Source organism: Melanotaenia boesemani, chromosome 16, assembly GCF_017639745.1.
Source record: "Melanotaenia boesemani isolate fMelBoe1 chromosome 16, fMelBoe1.pri, whole genome shotgun sequence".
NCBI classification, from domain to species: Eukaryota; Metazoa; Chordata; class Actinopteri; order Atheriniformes; family Melanotaeniidae; genus Melanotaenia; species Melanotaenia boesemani.
Window position 1 is genome coordinate 32,739,700 of NC_055697.1, and position 24,189 is coordinate 32,763,888.

Here is a 24,189-nt window from a genome sequence, read left to right on the forward strand (position 1 = left end):
AGGTAGTTGGTCAGCAGAGCTTCTCATCTTCCGCCTTCTCAACGGCACGGTTGCCATCTGAGACTCGGGTCCGACGCTGAAGTAACTGTCGTGTGGCGCATTTGCTCGAGTCAGTCCGGTGGAAAAAGCAGGTTTACCGGGGGACTAATCGGTGCGGGTTCACAGCTTTTCCCGGTTAAAGTTTCAACAGGAAGGAGCTAAACCGGAAAATTACCAGAACTGAAACTTTATCACAGTTTGGAGTTTTTTTTAAAAGAAAGAAACATGGCAGACAGCGACGAGCAGCAAGTTTCTTCCACCACTCCTATGTTTAACGAGGAGGTGCACCACTACCAGGCCGAACCGGAACCCGAACTAGAACCTGATCTTCAGCCAGAGCCACAGCCGGAGTCAGAGCCCAGGCAGGACCTCTTCAGCTTGGATGACATCGTGGACCTGGTCGGCGGGGCTCAGGACGCCTTACAGCGGCACATTGCTGAGGACAGCGCGCCTCATGACTCCAGGCAAACTTCAGCGGAGGAGCCGGAGACGATACCAGAGCCTGCCCACATACCTGAACCAGAACCGGAGCCGGAACCAACACCGGTGCTTGAACAGAAGCCAGTACTGGTGCCAGAACCGGAGCCAGAAGCAAAGCCAGTAGTGGTGCCAAAACCGGAGCCAGAAGCAAAGCCAGTAGTGGTGCCAAAACCGGAGCCAGAAGCAAAGCCAGTAGTGGTTATAGAACCGGAACCAGAGCCGCTGACAATCGTAAAGGCACCCGAACCTAAACCGGAGCCTGTAGTAGATAGTCCAGTTCCAGATTCCACTACCTCCTCTTTTGTTCCTGAAGAGCCTAAAGTGGTCGCTCCTAAAGCCGAACCGGAGGTTACAAAGATCGCCTCGCAGCTAAACGCAGCCCCCGCGGCGGAACCCGAACCTGCCCCTCAGAGCGACGCCCTCCCAGCGGCTGAACCCCAGAAAGCAGCGCCCGCCGTCGCAGAGGCAGCAGTGCAGCCTGCGGTGACACAGGAACCAGCGGCTCCGGCATCGTGTGAGTATCTGAAGGGAAAAACGCGGAGGAATGAATACGGGGGCGAGTTCGGGGCGTTTGGGCAGAGAAATAAACCAAACCCGAGATAAACACGAGCCGAATCTGAAGCTATTTTCCATCTTTTTACCGGAACGTCTCCGCGCAGCTGAACCGGGTTAGCATCGCGTGCTCGTTCTGACACGCGGATTAAAAGCGAGCCGAATAAAGAGTTGTTTTACCGGGTTATTCTTTCTGTTCGGCGATAAACGTTAAAACGTGAGGATTTCAGATGTTTTTGAGGAGATTTTTGTCATTTGTGCTCGGTCCCGGTCTCCGGTTAGCCGGCTACTGAAGCTACCGTGACAGGAGCGGATGGTGGTTCGTCATTAAGCCGACCTGCTGTTTGACACTTGGGTTTATGGCTGAATGAGAGAATCGTTTCTGAGAGCAGATGGGTGCATTTTTGTGTTTTGATGGGTTGTGTTTTGTATAAATTTACGCTAAACGAGCGGCAGATTAGCTCCGGTGTGCGGTGGATGCGGCCCACCTGTTTGGGCAAATAACCGTCAGGAAGCGTAATGTGAGCTGTTGACGGGGGTGAAGTAGTCGCATTCCTCCTTTTTTTTATTTTAAAGATTTTTTTGTCAATTTTATATATGAACTTTGCGCCATTTGTTTTTACGGTAGAAGAAAATGTCCATAAATGTTTAATTTATGTTCCCGCTGCAGATGTCGTTGTGTCAGCGTCCGTCTGCTGCTAACGGCGGAGGCTAACATGCTTCCATTATCGGACACGCGGTTTTCGTGATGTTTGCTAATGCAGAAAAAATGTATATGTATTAAACTTAAAGTTCTGTTAATATTCTGTCAGATGACATCTCAGATAATCTTTTGTGCTGCTATTTGTGTTGTAATGTCAGTTTGTCTTTAATGCCCCTGCTTCAGTTATAACAATAATTCACTTACAGGGAATGTAACACAAAGTGCTATATTTTATATAATCTGGTGATTTTTAACGAATAGTTTCGTTTGATGAAAGTAAGAAAAAAAGCAACACATGGAATAAGAAATTGTCCGATATTGGAAGCATGGTCAGTTAGCCCAGCGCCACAGATTAGTCACAACAAAGGAATCCGCTTTGCGTCCACTCCCTGTCGGCTTCCCTGCGTTTCCACCCCGCTGCCAGGCCAACCTCACATCCCTTAACCAGATTTATGCAACTTGTTTTCATGTTCCGACGTTGGACTCTAATTCCATGCCACCCTAATCCAAACCAACACCCCCAAATCCAGAAACAATCCGGCTCTGGAGGCCTGTGAGCCCCCCAGGCTTCCAGCCGGACTGGGGGCTCCACAGCTGCAGATCTGCCATGTTTGGGTTGAGCTCATTTGGAGAAGTGCGTGTTGTTTGTTCCTGTTGTTGTTGTTGGGCTGTGATGTGGCAGATTGCAGGTAAACAGGCCTGTGTGGGATCCTCTCTGGAGCTGAGAGGCAGGGTGGGGCTGCTTGGCAAGGCCACTGGTGGAGTTGGATAAACCACGAGCTCCTGTTAAAGCAGCCGTCTGAACAAAAGACAGTCATCCCTCATGTCTCATCTCATCAGGGTGAAATGAAAGCTTTCTCTCTGTTCCAGCTAGTCCACATTTAGAGGCTGAGCAGCTTCAGACTGGCACATGTCGACAGTTTTTATTTTTTAAGGAGGAAAACTGGAACTTTATGGTTTCTGTTTGCAGGAAAATGTAATTTTTTAAACTTTAAAGTGAGACAAATGCAACCAAATAAATATCTTGATAATATTTCCTACATGAATCAGTTGATTTTATAAACAATTCAGCTTAATTTCTTTCTATGTTTCCATGAAAACAGGAAACAGCTGCAGAGATTTATTAAAACATGCAGAAACATAAATCTAAATCCAGTATCAGGACCAGAATCAGTCCAGTTCTAAGGAGCCTAGAGTCATCATTTTTTATTCTCCATCCCAGTCTGAACCTTCTCAGAGAAGCTGTCATTTCTTTCTGTAGTCTCCAGGACCTTCCAAACCTCTTCTTTGGATGTTTCTGCCTTTTGTTCCGTTCTCTGTCCAGATGATCCCACACTGCTTCAGTAATCTTTAGCTCCAGGTTCTGGGGAGGATCCGTCCCTCCATCAGACCCGTTGAGGTCCAGGTTCTGGGGAGGATGCGTCCCTCCATCAGACCCGTTGAGGTCCAGGTTCTGGGGAGGATGCGTCCCTCCATCAGACCCGTTGAGGTCCAGGTTCTGGGGAGGATGCGTCCCTCCATCAGAGAAGTTCCCACTTCAGTCCAGTTCTTGGGTCATGTGATCTAACTCAGCCTTCAGCTGTCAGGAAGCCGTTCCTGACAGCTACGTTTCTATGGAGACCGTTTCTGATGAGGCTTCAGCCAACGGTCGATGGACCAGCTGAAGGTCCAGGTGCATCTCTCAGGTCCTGGTTCAGGTCTCTGCTGGATTCAGATCCTGTTGATCTGCTGTAGATAGTTTTAGTCCTGACTCTTCTTTGGTTTCTGCCTCCACGCTGAGATAATCCAGGTTTCCAGCTACCAGCTGTTTGGGAATCACCTTGTTGCTGAAAATCTGTTTTCTGTCAGACTGTTGGATCTTTGCTGGTTTCACACATGAAACTAAAGAAATGAGAACAGATGATGCGTCTTTGTGACCGGCTGACAGAAGTTAAGTTCCTCTAGAGCTGGTCTTGGACCAGGACTGGATGGGAAACGAGGGGAAAACACAGAAAATGTCCAAAGAAAAACCTCAAAAGGTTGTAGAACTATTGATAAAGACCACTTTAGGAAATTACAGCAACGTCTGAGATGAAGACATGAGGGCTGGATCAGGAATATTACAACATTCATTTTATGGAATACTGACAAAAATAAAGAATTTCAGGAGTAATGAATTTCCAGCAAGCAACAAACCCTTTAAACCCCCGACAGAAAGTTAACTTTTTAATATTAATTACAGCCTCATTAATAGACGAATCTCTTTAACTGATTTAAATTATTTGATTAAAAAAAAACTTCAGTAGTTTAAATATAAAAAACTGCAAATATTCACTTTAAAACACTGAAAGATTATTTGATTATTTTTGCTTGATTATCAGACAGAAGCATATTTTCTATTGGCTGGTCAGTGACCACGCCCTCCTCTGAACAGGATGATGATGATGTGCCTTCATCAGAAGGTGTGTGAAGTGGGTTTTCAGCCCTACGCTGTGACTGACAGGCTGCCTGATCGCCCGTTGCCGACCTACATCTTATTTTTGGGTCACCTACATCTGTCGGGGTGTGTTTGTGAAGCGCCGCTGATGCGGTCAGGTGGATTAGATGGAGAGGGTGGATGTCTGACGCTACGAGATCAGCCTTGTTTTCTGAGACTGCTCAGGTGCTTCATTCAGAACTCCACCCAGCATTCAAAGTCCTACATATGTCAAGAACCGAATCTTAATCTGTTTTAAATCGCGTCTCATGGCTGAGAGTCACACCGAGCTGCGCGGTGAAGGCGATGCGTCACTCGACTGCTTCTAGAGCCTCCTCGTCTTATTATTAGGTATAAATTAAAGGAACAGGAAGTAGTTTTATTTATGGTTGTTTTGGAGCTTGAAGAGATAAAGATTACTGGAGACTTTCTGGACAATATAAACCTTTCCTCTGTCTGTGTGAGGTGTCCACCCAGCTGCCCGTTCAGAACTAATCCTGTAATCTAACCGGGAATCTTCAGTAAGGTTTAAACTTTCAGTTTGAGTTCATTCCTCTATGACGAGGAAGTTTTAACTTTTAACTTCACCTTTAGAAATGTTCACAGTTCAGACTGAGATCTGATCAGAAACAAGATGAAAGGAGTCTCTGCAGCAGGGACGTCAGTCACCATCATAGATTTACATGGAGCCATTATTCCGCATGTTTAAGTCTAATTCATTTCCACTTTTTGATGCCAAAATAACAAAATCACTAGAGCTCAAGACCTGCATTTAACCATTAAAACACACCATCTTCATGACTTCTGATAAGCCACCATAATCATGTGAGACAGAAGAAACCCACCAGGACAAATTTTCACACCTAATTCTGTTTCCCCAAACTCCCAGAAGTAAACACGTCATATTTTGTAATAACACAGTGGGGTCACCATTGGGCTCTCACATTTGTTACTACCTCTCACATTAGCAGCTAACGCTAAGACCGTGGGCTCTCATATTAGCAGCTAACGCTAAGACCCTGGGCTCTCATATTAGCAGCTAACGCTAAGACCCTGGGCTCTCATATTAGCAGCTAACGCTAAGACCCTGGGCTCTCATATTAGCAGCTAACGCTAAGACCGTGGGCTCTCATATTAGCAGCTAACGCTAAGACCGTGGGCTCTCATATTAGCAGCTAACGCTAAGACCGTGGGCTCTCATATTAGCAGCTAACGCTAAGACCCTGGGCTCTCACATTAGCAGCTAACTCTAAGAATTATTAACACTTTTTGGGAGAGGGCTTTTTTGTCCTCTAATAACCTGACAGAGCAGTAAATTTATTGACCTTTTAAGAAAAATTGAAATTGGAATCTCAGAGTTCTGTTTTTAATAAAAATCATCCTAAATGGATAAACAAAAGCAGAATGGGTCCAGAAAATGAGGAAAAATGTCTGGAAATGACAAAAAAATCATCCTAATGGCCTATAAGGGTTAAAGAATTGAATTTGATATTATGATTGGTAGGTATCTGAGTATTGATACTTCCATCTCTAGGCTACTTCTTATAGTTAAATGTAAATTGTTTTTCCTCCAGAATCAATGTTGTTGGTTTTATTAGTGTTTCATTCATCAGTTAATCTGAAGTTTTTCTGTTTCTGATGAGCAGAATTGTCTGAAAGCATCGGATGTATCAGCCTGCATTAGTAGGTCCTGGTCCAGGGTCAGGTCAGTGGATGGGTCTGGTTTAGCTGGAGGCCAGTTTCCCTCTGCAGACGGAGCTCATAAATAAATCAGTCCCACGGGTTCTGGTTTGCTGAACATGGAGCATTTTTTAGCAGGGTTATGTAAGAGTGGGTCAGTGGACGAGCAGGCTGCAGCAGAGACCATGAAATCGATTGTTTCCGTCGTTGGGAACCAGCAGGAAGCTGCTCGGCCCGGAAAGCTCGCGGTCGAAGAGGATGAAGCTGTAAGAGTTAGAGATCAGGTGTGATGGCGGTGTGTTTGAGTCGGGGAGGAGGCGGCAGAGGCGTCGACAGCGAGCGAACATTGAGTTCTTGGCTTTACAGGCAGGCAGCAGGTGAGTCTTTGGCCTGAAGTCATGTTTCAGTGTCACACTGTGAGCAGAGACATTAATAGCAGCATCAGGAGACACGTGGCTCAGCATGAGGACAGCGGACATGGCGGGGTGTCGGTTCGATTCCTGCAGGCACTCATCAATCAGTCCTGTAAATAAAAGCTAATAATAGAAAGTTAAAAAGTAATCAGATTACCTGCTGCTGGTAACTAGTTACCATCTGGGACTGAAGTGTCCTGTAGGACCCGTGTGGCAGTAAACATGTCTGCTGAAACCGGATGAGCCGGACCCGGCCTCGGGTTACGTCAGACTGATGTCCGGTCCTGCACTCTGATCCTGGACCTGAAGCTCAGAGACTCGGTCAGGCGTCGCTGTGGGGGGAAAACGGTCGAGATAACCTCGATAATCTGATGTGTGAGGAGCAGATTACTGATGTGGATCAGAACAGCTGCTCTGTCTCCAGGCCTGAGCCTAGCAACGAGAAGCCACGCCCTCCAGATGACGTCATCACAACGAACACCTGGATGGTGGAAATCTCAAGTCATCCAGCTGAAATATTTCATTTCACTATTTTATGTTGTATTGTATTATAATTTCATTTTTATTGCATTTAACTAGATTTGTTTTTAATTTAATTGAGAATAGATTTGTTTACTTATTTTTATTTTATACATATTTTATTATGTTTTTTTGGTTCTATTTAATTTATTTTGGATTTTATTCAATTTTAATTAATTTTATTTAGACTATATATATATTTATATATATATATATTTTTTTTTTAATCTTTGTTTTGTTTTATTAAAAAAAATTTTTTATTTAACTTCATATGATTTGTTTTATCTTACTTTAAATTAATTTATTTTACACCTCTAAATGAAAGGTGTGTATTATTATTTCCTAGACAGTTTTACCTGAGCTGTAGCCTTTGAGTTTTGGAGTGAGAGTGGATTATTCCCTGGTTCAGGGATTAGTACCACTATCAGCTGTGATATTTGACAATTTTAAATCAGTTCCAACCTGAACATGTTAGTACATGAAAAACTACTGTAGTGCTGCCTAGTGGCCGCGTGGGATTTAGATGTTATTAAATTTGTGTTCGAATCAATTTCACACGATCTCCCTCGCACTCGTCAGCACATGGGGGATGGCGGTGCAACAGGTGCATGGCATCAAGCGGCAACCTCCGCCTGTAAAATGTGAAGCCTATGCAGAAGTGCAAAAAACTGCAGTTCCCCCCTCATCCACTAGGGGCTGCATCCCCATAGACTCCCATGTTAAAAAGACCAGCTTCACAGCAGAAATAAACATGTTTAAAGCCTGGTACAAAAATCCATTTTAGGATTAAAAGGTCAAGTTTACCTTCATGACAACTGTGAGGGGGGTGAATTTTTTTCTAACTCATCCGTTTGTATGTTATTTAATCTTGAAATTCGGCATAATTAGGGGTGTGTCCTTTTGATTGACAGTATCCAATTTCCGTGGAAAGAAGGGAGAGTGTAGCACAACAGCAGTTTTTAGCCGGCTAACAGCGTGCCTTAGCTTTAGCTCACCTACCTCCATTAGCTGGTTAGCAACCATTGCTCAGGGTTAGCTCAGTTAGCTCTTAGCTTCAGGCAGCTGGGAGTTTGATGGTTGTCAATCATCCACCCCCACCTTCACAGTCCCCCTCTCAGCTCCACCTCTTTGCCCATTTTTGGATTTTCCGGGAATGACAACACGCGTGACGCTGCCAAGATGGCGACGGTGGGAACGCCCAGCGAGCTTCACTTTTGCTCTTCAGAAACCTGCGGGATGGCACGGAGGCTCCGCCCATCTTTTATATACAGTCTATGGTTGGCAACCATCAAAATGTCTTGAAATTTTCTACCATGTGTTTGTCTCTGTTATCTGTGCGCTAGCTTGTAGCATCAGGTGAGAGTCAGACCGGCACAGACCAGCGATGACCTGCCGTCGTGTAAATCCCATCGATAACATCACACTGTTCAGTTTTAATAAAAGAAGACAGTAGAAACATGTTCTACTATTTCTAACTTTTTTAATCTATTGTAACTTAGAAAACCAGATCAAACTAATTGATGGTAGGAGAAATGCTGTAGTATAAAAGGCTGCCGAGTACTTAAAACAAACACAGATTAACAAAATCCTGGAGTTTTCTGGCTGTTTGAGCGGCTAGAAACGTGGTGCATAATGAAGCCAAATTCAAGTTCAAGTAGATGATAATAAAAAAGATTGAAGGTGAATCCAGAGGAGGGAATTTGCCAGAAGCACCTCGTGAGTTTGAAATGTTTGGTTTTATTTAGTTCAGTGAAGCTATAACTTTTTTTTTTTTATCAACATTCAAGCTAAAAGACAAAACTTTTTCTGAACCTCTTTATTCACAATAAATAACATTGTCTGTGTGTAATGATCAAAGACGATCATTAGTGTTAAAATGATGCTGTACAGTAAAACGTTCGGTGCACCAGTGCAGCCCTGTGCCGGGGATCTGGTTGCCCCGGGGCGGCTCCGTTCGCCAGCCTGCACGGTGACGGAGCGTTTCCTGCTCCGACTAGTGCGTCATGTGGACGTTTCCAGACATTTGTGTGAGAACTGGACCTGATTTGCTCACGTGTTGGACATTTGTGCTGGAGTTGGACCTTCTGACCTTCGCCGAGGTTACTCTGGTCGCGGTGATTCCTGCTTCCAGATGTTGAACTTGCACAAGAATCCAGATGTGCAGATTTGACCAGCGACGCGTCAGAAGGAGCTGGTTGTGTACTGCGCGGAGCTTTGCTCAGATTGGATGTTTGAAGTGTCGCTCGGGTGTATTCAGCATGTTTTTATAAGTTCCTGCTGATCAGAGGGGAATTTTCTTCATCTCTGAGTCTTTAAATATCCTGGCGGCTTGTTCGGTGGATCATTAACACACTGAGGTTGTAATTAAAGAGGTGGAATCCTTAGAGGTTTAACCTCCTGCTTTCCTGCTGAAGCTTTTTGTTCTGCAGATTTCTGTCTTTCCTCTGGGCTTTGAACTCACCGTCTGCTGCTTTCTCTCCCACAGATGTACCTTCTCCTCTTAAAGCTCCGCCTCCTTCTCTGATGCAGTTCCCTACAGGCAAGTTTTCTGTGCTCGCTGTGCTCCCCACCTCCATCAGTTACCTCCTTTCACCTCCTCTTTGGTTCACTCCCATCTTTACTTGTCGTTTTAGTGGAAAAGTGATGTGCTGCATGTTTGTGGAGGTTGCTGCTGCTTGTGTTTGTGCTGCATTGTGCCTCACATGAACTCAGCCTGTAGATAAATAATGATTCTCCTCAGTTATGTAGAATTAGTTTTCCATGAAAATGCTTTTTGAGAGGAATCATTATGTACCTTCATCACTTAGCGGTATGTGTTTGACACACTGGGCATGGTTTATTGGCACCAGACCTGGGGCAAAAAAAGTTTTCACCACCATGCATCAAACTCAGGTGGGATCAGCACCAAGAACCAGACAAATGCTGGGAAATGTTGACTGTGGAAGGTGGTCTGCTTCTTAAAGTTTTGTTTGTTCCCCCAAAAACTAACAAACAAAAACAAACCAGTGCAAACTTACTGTAGGTTTTGTTTTTCTTTCATTTCTGCTCAGAAGCTGGGAAACCGAGGCCTGAGGTGATGCATTAACCTGCAGGTTCGGGCCTGTTTGGATAAAAATGACTACTTTCTTTTTTACGCTAAAATCTCTAATACTGGTTTCATGTTTCAGAAATTCTTTAAATACTTTTGTAGTTTTTATTAACCCTTAAAACTCCTCTACATATTATTTTTTTATTCTAATTTAAATCGTCCCCGAGCTCCATCTCCTCCACCAGCAGCGGTGGTGTGTAGCTCTGTGGGGTAAATGTGATGGATATTTTACCCTTTAGCTGATTTACGGAAGTTTTCCAGCATTTCTATCCCGTCCAGGAGGTTTACAATCCAGCCACTAAATGTAGTTTTATTCAGAGACTCTATCTGGTAAATCCACAATGATCCATGATAACAGCTTTATTTATCACATTTCACCATAAAAACATCACCATCACTACTATGTTGCTAAGAGACCTCTATTTAGACCTGGACATGATGATGAAGCCACTTCCTGTCAGACTTTCCACCAATCAGAGAGCTTAGATTGACGGTAACGTCCAATCAGGAGCAGCCAAAGATCAACCAGTGAGCAGAAAGTTCTATGTGTGTGTGAAAAGAAGAAAAATAATGCTCCTCTATGGCTGGAATAAAGCCAAGAAGACGTTTCTGATGCACGGTGGCGCCACAAAGCAGCTGAGCTGGAGTTGGTTTAGTGAGGATACAAACTACCAAGCTTAGAAATAGTGTATGTGGTGCACATGTCTCCAACCAGCCTCTCAGGGTATGCTAGCGTCGGGTCTTCATCAAGCTGAAAGCAGGTGTTCTGGCTTCAGCACACTAGTCCAGCACTGTCTTTAATGTCTAACCCGCCCACACCCACAATAATTTAAGTAATGAGTATTTTACATGTATTATGTAATACACAAACGTCTAAAGATGAAGGATCACACTATGGAACTACGGGAAAACGTAGCTATCAGTGAAGCTGCAGGAAAAAGAACAAATGCAAGCTAAAGTCATCAATCGCTCCACCTTCACATGGAATTCATGCGGCTTTTACTGTTAAAATGCCTGAAACAATGTTGAATCCGTGCCACCGGCTAACTCCGGGAATGTGGGCACTGAGGTTTTCTTTTCAGGTTTGAAAATAAAACCATACTCTGTCGCAGTGGTTGTAACATTTCAAAACACAACAAGCCCTCATTAACGCTGGAAAATATGCCCCAATAAACGTTCCCCTCAACCAGCTGTAGCTGTTCGCTTCGCTTGCCGGCGCGTATGAAAATCCCACGATGCTTTGTGGTGTGACGTCACATTCCCAAACTCTGTTAGTACATTCACTTTACATCATTTTAACCTCAATCTGACAGCTGAGAAACATGTCTGCTACAGACTGGTTTATACTGGGATTAAAAGCTGTTACAGGCTGGTTTATACTGGGATTAAAAGCTGTTACAGGCTGGTTTATACTGGGATTAAAAGCTGTTACAGGCTGGTTTATACTGGGATTAAAAGCTGTTACAGACTGGTTTATACTGGGATTAAAAGCTGTTACACACTGGTTTATACTGGGATTAAAAGCTGCTACAGACTGGTTTATACTGGGATTAAAAGCTGTTACACACTGGTTTATACTGGGATTAAAAGCTGCTACAGACTGGTTTATACTGGGATTAAAAGCTGCTACAGACTGGTTTATACTGGGATTAAAAGCTGCTACAGACTGGTTTATACTGGGATTAAAAGCTACTACAGACTGGTTTATACTGGGATTAAAAGCTGTTACAGACTGGTTTATACTGGGATTAAAAGCTGCTACAGACTGGTTTATACTGGGATTAAAAGCTGCTACAGACTGGTTTATACTGGGATTAAAAGCTGCTACAGACTGGTTTATACTGGGATTAAAAGCTGCTACAGACTGGTTTATACTGGGATTAAAAGCTGCTACAGACTGGTTTATACTGGGATTAAAAGCTGTTACAGACTGCTTTGTAGTGGGATTAAAAGCTGCTACAGACTGGTTTATACTGGGATTAAAAGCTGTTACAGACTGGTTTATACTGGGATTAAAAGCTGTTACAGACTGGTTTATACTGGGATTAAAAGCTGCTACAGACTGGTTTATACTGGGATTAAAAGCTGCTACAGACTGGTTTATACTGGGATTAAAAGCTGCTACAGACTGGTTGATACTGGGATTAAAAGCTACTACAGACTGGTTTATACTGGGATTAAAAGCTGTTACACACTGGTTTATACTGGGATTAAAAGCTACTACAGACTGGTTTATACTGGGATTAAAAGCTGCTACAGGCTGGTTTATACTGGGATTAAAAGCTGCTACAGACTGGTTTATACTGGGATTAAAAGCTGCTACAGACTGGTTTATACTGGGATTAAAAGCTGCTACAGACTGGTTTATACTGGGATTAAAAGCTGCTACAGACTGGTTTATACTGGGATTAAATGCTGCTACATACTGGTTTATACTGGGATTAAATGCTGCTACAGACTGGTTTATACTGGGATTAAATGCTGCTACAGACTGGTTAATACTGGGATTAAAAGCTGCTACAGACTGGTTTATACTGGGATTAAAAGCTGTTAAATACTGGTTTATACTGGGATTACAAGCTGCTACAGACTGGTTTATACTGGGATTAAAAGCTGCTACACACTGGTTTATACTGGGATTAAAAGCTGTTACAGACTGGTTTATACTGGGATTAAAAGCTGTTAGACTGGTTTATACTGGGATTAAAAAGCTGCTACAGACTGGTTTATACTGGGATTAAAAGCTGCTACAGACTGGTTTATACTGGGATTAAAAAGCTGCTACAGACTGGTTTATACTGGGATTAAAAAGCTGCTACAGACTGGTTTATACTGGGATTAAAAGCTGCTACAGACTGGTTTATACTGGGATTAAAAGCTGCTACAGACTGGTTTATACTGGGATTAAAAGCTGTTACAGACTGGTTTATACTGGGATTAAAAGCTGTTAGACTGGTTTATACTGGGATTAAAAGCTGCTACAGACTGGTTTATACTGGGATTAAAAGCTGCTACAGACTGGTTTATACTGGGATTAAAAGCTGCTACAGACTGGTTTATACTGGGATTTAAAGCTGCTACAGACTAGTTCATACTGGGATTAAAAGCTGTTACAGACTGGTTTATACTGGGATTAAAAGCTGCTACAGACTGGTTTACACTGGGATTAAAAGCTGCTACAGGCTGGTTTATACTGGGATTAAAAGCTGCTACAGACTGGTTTACACTGGGATTAAAAGCTGCTACAGGCTGGTTTATACTGGGATTAAATGCTGCTACAGACTGGTTTATACTGGGATTAAAAGCTGCTACAGACTGGTTTATACTGGGATTAAAAGCTGCTACAGACTGGTTTATACTGGGATTAAATGCTGCTACAGACTGGTTTATACTGGGATTAAATGCTGCTACAGACTGGTTTATACTAGGATTAAATGCTGCTACAGACTGGTTTATACTGGGATTAAAAGCTGCTACAGACTGGTTTATACTGGGATTAAAAGCTGTTAAATACTGGTTTATACTGGGATTACAAGCTGCTACAGACTGGTTTATACTGGGATTAAAAGCTGCTACACACTGGTTTATACTGGGATTAAAAGCTGTTAGACTGGTTTATACTGGGATTAAAAAGCTGCTACAGACTGGTTTATACTGGGATTAAAAGCTGCTACAGACTGGTTTATACTGGGATTAAAAAGCTGCTACAGACTGGTTTATACTGGGATTAAAAAGCTGCTACAGACTGGTTTATACTGGGATTAAAAGCTGTTACAGACTGGTTTATACTGGGATTAAAAGCTGTTACAGACTGGTTTATACTGGGATTAAAAGCTGCTACAGACTGGTTTATACTGGGATTAAAAAGCTGCTACAGACTGGTTTATACTGGGATTAAAAAGCTGTTACAGACTGGTTTATACTGGGATTAAAAGCTGCTACAGACTGGTTTATACTGGGATTAAAAAGCTGCTACAGACTGGTTTATACTGGGATTAAAAAGCTGCTACAGACTGGTTTATTCTGGGATTAAAAGCTGCTACAGACTGGTTTATACTGGGATTAAAAGCTGTTACAGACTGGTTTATACTGGGATTAAAAGCTGTTAGACTGGTTTATACTGGGATTAAAAAGCTGCTACAGCCTGGTTTATACTGGGATTAAAAAGCTGCTACACACTGGTTTATACTGGGATTAAAAGCTGTTACACACTGGTTTATACTGGGATTAAATGCTGCTACAGACTGGTTTATACTGGGATTAAAAGCTGCTACAGACTGGTTTATACTGGGATTAAAAGCTGTTAAATACTGGTTTATACTGGGATTACAAGCTGCTACAGACTGGTTTATACTGGGATTAAAAGCTGCTACACACTGGTTTATACTGGGATTAAAAGCTGTTACAGACTGGTTTATACTGGGATTAAAAGCTGTTAGACTGGTTTATACTGTGATTAAAAAGCTGCTACAGACTGGTTTATACTGGGATTAAAAAGCTGCTACAGACTGGTTTATAATGGGATTAAAAGCTGCTACAGACTGGTTTATACTGGGATTAAAAGCTGCTACAGACTGGTTTATACTGGGATTAAAAAGCTGCTACAGACTGGTTTATAATGGGATTAAAAGCTGCTACAGACTGGTTTATACTGGGATTAAAAGCTGTTACAGACTGGTTTATACTGGGATTAAAAGCTGTTAGACTGGTTTATACTGGGATTAAAAGCTGCTACAGACTGGTTTATACTGGGATTAAAAGCTGTTAGACTGGTTTATACTGGGATTAAAAGCTGTTACAGACTGGTTTATACTGGGATTAAAAAGCTGCTACAGACTGGTTTATACTGGGATTAAAAAGCTGTTACAGACTGGTTTATACTGGGATTAAAAGCTGCTACAGACTGGTTTATACTGGGATTAAAAAGCTGCTACAGACTGGTTTATACTGGGATTAAAAAGCTGCTACAGACTGGTTTATACTGGGATTAAAAGCTGCTACAGACTGGTTTATACTGGGATTAAAAGCTGTTACAGACTGGTTTATACTGGGATTAAAAGCTGTTAGACTGGTTTATACTGGGATTAAAAAGCTGCTACAGACTGGTTTATACTGGGATTAAAAAGCTGCTACACACTGGTTTATACTGGGATTAAAAAGCTGCTACAGACTGGTTTATACTGGGATTAAAAGCTGCTACAGACTGGTTTATACTGGGATTAAAAGCTGTTACACACTGGTTTATACTGGGATTAAAAGCTGCTACAGACTGGTTTATACTGGGATTAAAAGCTGCTACAGACTGGTTTATACTGGGATTAAAAGCTGTTACAGACTGGTTTATACTGGGATTAAAAGCTGCTACAGACTGGTTTATACTGGGATTAAAAGCTGCTACAGACTGGTTTATACTGGGATTAAAAGCTGTTACAGACTGGTTTATACTGGGATTAAAAGCTGCTACAGACTGGTTTATACTGGGATTAAAAGCTGTTACAGACTGGTTTATACTGGGATTAAAAGCTGCTACACACTGGTTTATACTGGGATTAAAAGCTGCTACACACTGGTTTATACTGGGATTAAAAGCTGCTACAGACTGGTTTATACTGGGATTAAAAGCTGCTACAGACTGGTTTATACTGGGATTAAAAGCTGCTACAGACTGGTTTGTACTGGGATTAAAAGCTGCTACAGACTGGTTTATACTGGGATTAAAAGCTGCTACAGACTGGTTTATACTGGGATTAAAAGCTGCTACAGACTGGTTTATACTGGGCTTAAAAGGTGCTACAGACTGGTTTATACTGGGATTAAAAGCTGCTACAGACTGGTTTATACTGGGATTAAAAGCTGCTACAGACTGGTTTATACTGGGATTAAAAGCTGTTACAGACTGGTTTATACTGGGATTAAAAGCTGCTACAGACTGGTTTATACTGGGATTAAAAGCTGCTACAGACTGGTTTATACTGGGATTAAAAGCTGTTAAAGACTGGTTTATACTGGGATTAAACGCTGTTACAGACTGGTTTATACTGGCTTTAAAAGCTGCTACAGACTGGATTATAATGGGATTAAAAGCTGTTACAGACTGGTTTATACTGGTATTAAAAGCTGCTACAGACTGTTTTATACTGGGATTAAAAGCTGCTACAGACTGGTTTATACTGGGATTAAAAGCTGTTACAGACTGGTTTATACTGGGATTAAAAGCTGCTACACACTGGTTTATACTGGGATTAAAAGCTGCTACAGACTGGTTTATACTGGGATTAAAAGCTGCTACAGACTGGTTTATACTGGGATTAAAAGCTGCTACAGACTGGTTTATACTGGGATTAAAAGCTGCTACAGACTGGTTTATACTGGGATTAAAAGCTGTTACAGACTGGTTTATACTGGGATTAAAAGCTGCTACAGACTGGTTTATACTGGGATTAAAAGCTGCTACAGACTGGTTTATACTGGGATTAAAAGCTGTTAAAGACTGGTTTATACTGGGATTAAACGCTGTTACAGACTGGTTTATACTGGCTTTAAAAGCTGCTACAGACTGGATTATAATGGGATTAAAAGCTGTTACAGACTGGTTTATACTGGTATTAAAAGCTGCTACAGACTGTTTTATACTGGGATTAAAAGCTGCTACAGACTGGTTTATACTGGGATTAAAAGCTGTTACAGACTGGTTTATACTGGGATTAAAAGCTGCTACACACTGGTTTATACTGGGATTAAAAGCTGCTACAGACTGGTTTATACTGGGATTAAAAGCTGCTACAGACTGGTTTATACTGGGATTAAAAGCTGCTACAGACTGGTTTATACTGGGATTAAAAGCTGCTACATGGATTTTCCTAAGAGAAAAAACAGAACAGGTAGACCAAAAATAACAAATAACTTGGAGTTTTAAGGGTTAAGAAAATAAGTTTTGCTGTAAAAATGAGGAATTCATTTTATTAACATTTTTAATTCAGAAGAAATTCTGAAACTCTGAGGCTGAAAGTGACTTTCACAAAGTCAAACTTAACGTATGAATGAAAGAACAGCAGCTAGCTGTCATGCATCAACCATGTCTGAAGAAGGCCACGTTATGCTTCTGCTGTCAGAATCCAATTTCCCTGCTGGTTGGAAAACAGATGTTAACATCTGGATTACTGTGCAGCAGCTTTAGCTCAGCAGCATGGAAACACGACACCCGGGGATAGAAACTGATTCTCAAAGAGGATGCTGCAGTTTAGGCTTCAAGGCTGGTTCACTTTGTCTTTGCAGCCTGAATGAAGGAAACTGGACTTTCTCTTGGTTCAAGAACTAAAAAGAAGCGTCCTGTGGCTTTTTTTAGGATTACCATGACCCAGATGCTAAAAATCTACACAAAAACAAGTGAGAATGAGACTGAAAAGCCTCGTTACCACCAAGAGGTCCGGCTCGGTATGGGTCTCTACAACGTGTTAACAAAAATAATTTGTTTAATTAACTATAAGGTTTCACCCTTAGAGACGATGTAGGAGCTATAAAAATGTAGATTTGAAATTGACATTATACACAAACTATATGGTTATTAAGATTGATCAAAGTAGAAAGTAATATCACATTTTTGCCGTACCTCCCATCCCTGGTAGCCGTGTTAAAAGAACCGTTTAGTCTGACATGATTTTTCTGACTAAACATGACTGATTTGAAGCGTTGGGTCTGGCCACCAACCACAGCTGGCCTCCCAGCAGCACTTGTCTGGTCTTGATCTCTGAACCTCTAGTGTTTTCAGTAACTGTTCTACCCAGGTGTGGTGGGCACTCTGAGGAATGAGTATGTCTTTGATATGTGCTGTATTGCGTTCTCCCTCCTCCCTCTCTACTCAAGCACTTGGGCAGAAGGGTGATTCCCCTGCTCCCATCTCTCCTCTCTCCCCTCTTCACTCACCCGACTCTCTGGAAGAGCTCTCTCTGACCGAGAGTCCCAACCAGCCCCCTCCTTCGGGACCTGCTGCACCCTTGGGCTCCTTCTCCACTGAACAGCCCGGTACTCTTTCCAAGGGCATGCCTTGGGAGGGTGAAGAGGGTGACTCTGGACCAGGCCATAGTAAAAATAAGGAAGATCTTCTAGATTCATTAGCTGGTCCTTACCTGAGTTTAGGGAAAGACCCAGGGCCTCATAATCCATGTGAAGACAGCGGCATTTCCTTCTCACCTGAGGAGAAGCTGATTAGCTCAGACAGGTCCTCCACAGGCCCCTCCCCCGTGATCCCCCAGATGATGGTACCTGAGTCTCACCTTGCCTCCTCTAACCCAACAGAGCACTGGGATTCACCATTTCTAACATCTCAAGACAACTCCAAGGTCTCCATGGATTCCTTCTCCAAGGACACAACAACCATTGGCTCCTCCCGGTACGAGCCAGACCTCCATGGCAACCAGTCTGATGAAGATGACGACTTGATGTATGAGATAAAGAAGAATAATAACCCATTTGAGGGCTATTCCCCGTTGGCAGACAGCGGTTACTCCCACTTTGGCGAGTCCAAGTCTGGCAGCAAGGTGCCTAAGATGTCAGAGAGTCCCACACCAGATCTGGTCCAGTATGGGCTGACTGGAGAATCCCAGGAGACCCTACCATCCGACGAGGGGAAAATGTTTGAGACCAGCAAGATGGCCGTGGACTCTCTCATGCAGTCAGTGAATCAGTTCTCATCTGGTCTGAAAGATGATGATGAAGAGGAAGATGACGCCGCTTTGCCCCCATCACTTCCAGACATCCTGAAGTCTTCTCCACTCAACCCGGACAAGATTGACTCTGGCTCGTCCGAGGGAAGTCCAGAGGAGCAGAGCCCCATCTTTGAACGGAAGATGATGGAGTCGCCCAACCCTCCCATTAACCTGTCCGCCAACAACCCCTTCGCTTTCGATACTAAGGTGTCCCTGCTGAAGGAGATGACAGAGGAGATGGAGGTGAGAGGTGCCGACAAAGGGAAGGTTGAAGACGATAAAACTTTCGGAGCGTTTGATCTCGTGAAGGAGGCTGAAGAAACCACCCCGTCGAAAGTCAAGGAAGAGGAACCTGTCAAGATTGGACAGAAGGAATGGTTTTCAAGCCACGATTCGCCCAAAATAACTACAAAGTTTGAGCCACTCGACTTGGGGAGCAAAAAAGCCGCTGCCGAGGATTCGGATTCGGAATCGCCAACGGCAGATTCCCTGTCTCCGGTCTTGGAAGCCATGGGCAAGAATCCTGCCAGCTTCCAGGTAGAAACCGAGAAGAAGGACTTGAAGATGGAGATGGAAGAGCCAGAGGTGGCTGAGGAAGTCTCCGAGCATGAAGTCTCCTCTGAGGAATTCGAGTTCATCGAAAGACCACCACGAGGCGTGATCGATGAATTTCTGGAAGCTCTTGATACTTCCAAGTTTGCCTCCTCCAAACCCCCAGAGATCCCCATGGATGATGATCTCGGCTTTGGACAAAAGGATGTAGCCCCAGTTGCTTCCACATCTCCCAAAGTTGCACCGCCCCCAGAGGCTGAAGAACAGGCTTCAAGTAAGAGCTCCTACCTCCTCCTCACCCAGGCCTCGCCCCAGAAGGGCAAGGCTGAGCTGGAGAAGCTTGACGTCCAGCCCCCGACCCAAGCTCCCCTCACCCATTCCCCTGTCGGCAAACCAGCTGATCCAGTCGCTAAGAAGATCGCGGAGGGCAGCAAACTCTTTAAGATGGCGAGGCTGAATGTAGGAGCAGGTAAAATAAACCACTTCTGGCATGGAAACACTCCCCGTCATTCTCCTCAGTTTTCACCTCCATCTTCATCCCAGTCATTTCCATCCTCACTCTTCTGTTCTCCTGAGTTCCTGTCCATCCAACCAGCAGCCATATTCATTTCACTCCCGTTACCTCCTCCATGACGCCTCCTTTCATGCATCGTCCTTTTTGTTGCATTTTGTTTCTGGTGTGGTTTTTCACTGCGTTTCAACTTCTGGTTTTGCTGCATTTTTGTCTCATTTCAAACTCCATTTCTGAACTTCTGGTCATTGCATTTAATTGTTTTTTTTACATGTAAAATGTAGATCCGCTGACGATGAGCAGGAATCCGAAATCACTTATGCTTATGCCCACTGAGCGTTTCGCCAGTCGAATTGGATTACCTTACACTCTGGTTTAAGCTTCTCTTTGCTCTGGAAATAACTTTTGAGATGCCAGTCTGCAACCGAACACCACCTGAGGGACCCTGCACCCACTACAGACTACATAACACCCAGACCGACCAGTCATTCCCAGTTACTGGCTGGACAACCTCCCCACACCCGCCATGAACGACTGCATCAGTTTTATGTTCCCAAGGTTTTCTCATGACTTCTGTCAGTAGTTTGAAGTTGACCAGCTCCGCCTCATGTTTCTTGAGTTTAGTTATTTATAAATGAGGTGTTAAACTGGTTTCTGTTGTTTTTAACTGGCTCCCCATCCTGCTCAACCCAAACACAAAAAAAATGTAAATTCAAAATTCTCTGCTCTAAAATCATCTAATATAAATATTTAGAAAATAATCACAAATTGATTGGCACTGACATAAAAACCTTCGATTGATCGTTTAATTAAACTAAGTTTTATTTACAAAATAAATTCTATGAATTTATATAAAACTTTTCTAAAACAAATGGATATATTTTATTACCAGACTCTTCTCATCTGAGCAGCTCAAACATTTAATACATTTTCATTACATTTTCAACCCTTTCATTCATAGTGTCCACTGCAGTGGAAATCTATTTAAATGCTGTTTTCTAGTGTGTTGCACAGGTTAGGGTGGTGTAACTGTAAATTAACCGCTTCATTAGTGAGTCATCCAATGCACAACCCCTCACTGAAGAATAAATATGTCGTACAACATATTTACATGTAATAACCACATTTTCCTCTGGCATAAACAAGAAAAGGTGATATGGCCTTAGTTTTATATAATATTTACATACCTATGATAACGTATTATAAATATCTCTATAGAATGGACAGAAATGAATAAAAAGAAAAAACTGTGCAAGTCTGAACACTTGTTGTATGTAAAAAATATGGCAGTTTTTTATTTTTATTCCTGCATGATTGGGTAAAAGTTATTTATAATCTCATTGAGTTTGTGTTTCATGTCCAGTTTAATCTCAATCAGCAAATCAGGTGTTAACGGAAATTATCGATAATATTTAGATTTTATTTTTTTTTTACTTATATGTTTTTTCTATATTAAACAAAACGTATAAACTGAATCAAGTTCTGGAAAAACGCAGTTAGATGTCTAACAATGCTGCGACCTGCAGACACGTTAGACGTGCACGGGTCTACGTTAGACCTGCAAAGGACGACGTTAGACCCGCACGGGTCTACGTTAGACCCGCACGGGTCTACTTTAGATCTGCACCGGTCTACGTTAGATCTGCACGGGTCTATGTTAGACCTGCAAAGGACAACGTTAGACCTGCAAAAGACGACGTTAGACCTGCATGGGGCGACGTTAGACCAGCATACTACATTAGACCTGCACAGGATTACGTTAGACCTGCATGGGACTACATTAGACCTGCACGGGACTACGTTAGACTTCCTCCTCATCCTCATCCTCCCTGTATTGCGACACTGGCAGCCCCACAAAGGGTTCTCCGACCCAGAAACCACTCAGCAAATGTTCCTGGTTATGTAACTGGAGCTTCAGCAGATCTGTCTCTTCTCACGTCGGTCCTGGTCCAGCCTCTCTGGTTCTGGTTTCCTCGTCACTATATTTAGTCCTTTCAGTGTTTCTAAGTCTTATTCAGCCTCTTGTCTGTTATTTTCTTGTTTTGGTGATAAATCGTTGGTTTGCAGGGCAGAAGGTGGATTCTGGCTGTTGAAGAAAACTCTTTAATACTTCAGCTCTGAGATGCAGTTCTGTCCTTTTCTACAGCTTAGTTCAGCTCTTTGCTGGATTTGTTCTTTAAGAATCACCTTGTTGCTGCTAACATCCTGTTTTTGTCTGTCAGACGGTCTGGTCTCTGCTGGCCTTACAGATGAAACTAAAGAAACGGGAACAAATGAAGCGTCTTTGTGACAAAGAGCCTAAAGATCCAGTTTAAACCGGTTCTTTATGTTATGTTGTCACACCTCTGGTTCATCCCTTGAGTTAGGAGCCGTTTTTATCCTTAAGGATTCAGAGGTCAGAGTGAAGATCCTCCTGAACTGGTCCGTTACCAGGACTGGACTGGTCCTGGTACCAAGACATGAGGCAGAAAGCGTTGAAAGACCCTCAGAAAGTGGAGAACTACTGATGAGGACCACTTTAGGAGATTACAAAACAACCATAAGTTGATCCTGTTGCAGTGTTTAAACATTAATCTGGTTTCAGTGAGTTTAAACAGTAAATTCTGGCTCATTTCTGATCCAGAGAGCAGCTCTACATCACAGCTGCACGCTGATCATGTGACCCCGAGTTTCACAGATGAGGTCCTTCAGCCGGGTTCATTAGTCCATAAAGGATCCGACAGAACGATTCCCGATTCTCATCCCAGAAACATGCAGGTGTATGTGTTTTACAGATGAGCACTTAAAGCTGCTCCTGCAGCGCCCCCCGGTGGCTGCAGCCACCATCTACACCCCCCCATACACACACACACACACACACTCTGCTTCTGTTCTATTAATTACTCTAAATTAAACCTTCCTTATTAATCCCACAGCTAGATTCTAGCCATATTTTGTTTATATTAATTTATTTACACAAGTTCTATCTGGTTGTAAAGGTGACTAATCAGTCTACTAACCGTGTACAACACAACACCCACTGCTGTTATTAAAGGAGAGAAATAATCAACCAAACACTCAATTTCTTACCTTTTCGATTAAGTTTTCATATATAATCTATATTTATTTATGCAACATTTTATTAGTTTATTTTATTTATTGATTTTTTTTAAAGGACAATGCATAGTAATAAACCAAGTGTAAATATGCAAGTTCATAGCAAAGCGAATTTCCATCTTTAGTTGGCAGGCCAACACAGAGCAAGGATAAAATATCATTACAATCTGTGAAAATTAAATATTGATGTGATATATCTACACACTATTTTATTGTACTTATTGTTATTATTATTAAAAATGACTTAATGACATAATTATTGAGGGAACTGATGAGGCAGCAGAAAACGCTCTTGAGTATTTTAGGAGAAGAAATGTCAGTTTTCTGACGTGAATGTTGACAGTGAACATGTCAGTTGGAGCAGCAGTAAAACGATGAAGGACAAAGGTCTTCATCAGCATCTGGAGGTGAAAGGTCACTGAGTTCTCACTTATTGCTCAATCTGCAGGCAGGAAAACCTCCAGGGCTGCCTCACAGCTCTGGATTTCTCATTCGCTTTTATTCTATTTGAAAATTTGCTCTCGAATTAGTTCCCATCCTGACTTGATCAGTACCGGATCAGCATGGGTGACGTCAGATCGCTTACATCCTCTATTTGTGTGTCTGTTTGACATCACACAGAACGGAGGATTTTTTTCCCAAAGTCTTTTACAACCACATGTTTTAGTGTCAGCAGCAGTTTGGAAGCAGTAGTAACAGTCAGGTTAGCAAAGGGAATGCAGATCAGTACCGGATCAATACTGGGCGCCCTCTAGTGGACGAAGTCAGAGTTGATGAAAATACAGGATTGGTTTTTGTTTTGGGGCGGTGTGGTTCAGTGGTAGAGTGGTCGTCTTGTAGCCTGAGGCTTGGTGGTTCTGAAGTTCTGACATGGTTCACCTGCAGGAGTTAATGACGTTTTATTTCTTTTCTGTTGTTTATCTGCGGAGTTGTCCAGATGAAAAGTTTAACAACCTTTTTTCTGAGATTTTATGTGTATGTGTGTGTATATGTGTGTATATTATATATATATATATATATATATATATATAATATACACACACATATATATATATACATATATACATATGTATATATATGTGTATGTATGTGTATATATATATATATGTGTGTGTGTATATATATATATATATATATATATATATATGTATGTATGTATATGTACATATATGTGTGTATATATATATATATATATATATATATATATATATATATATATACTGGAGCTTTTAATCCCAGTATAAACCAGTCTTTATCAGCTGGTTTTGACCCCCCCTCCTGAGACTCTGGTGATGTTGAAAGAGATGGAGCTCGGGGAGACCTGCTGGAGGTTTAAGGGTTAAAACTGTCGGCTCTTTCCAAAGTTTAAATGGAGACACTTTGTTTCCAGAAAGAT

General features: G+C 42.4%; 1 protein-coding gene across 4 annotated transcripts in view; it reads left to right on the forward strand.

Moving 5' to 3' along the window:
* The first annotated feature begins 26 nt into the window (after positions 1 to 26).
* rtn4a (reticulon 4a) overlaps positions 27 to 24,189 on the forward strand; it is a 36,825-nt gene continuing 12,662 nt past the window's right edge. The window contains exons 1-3 of one of the 4 annotated variants that reach the window (XM_042009793.1): positions 27 to 1,033; positions 9,327 to 9,380; positions 17,793 to 19,655. In XM_042009793.1, the coding sequence (XP_041865727.1) occupies positions 265 to 1,033; positions 9,327 to 9,380; positions 17,793 to 19,655 (2,686 nt within the window). In that variant the 5' untranslated portion in view covers positions 27 to 264. The remainder of the gene's footprint in view (positions 1,034 to 9,326; positions 9,381 to 17,792; positions 19,656 to 24,189) is intronic. The other 3 variants (XM_042009794.1, XM_042009795.1, XM_042009796.1) reach the window with 3 other exon arrangements.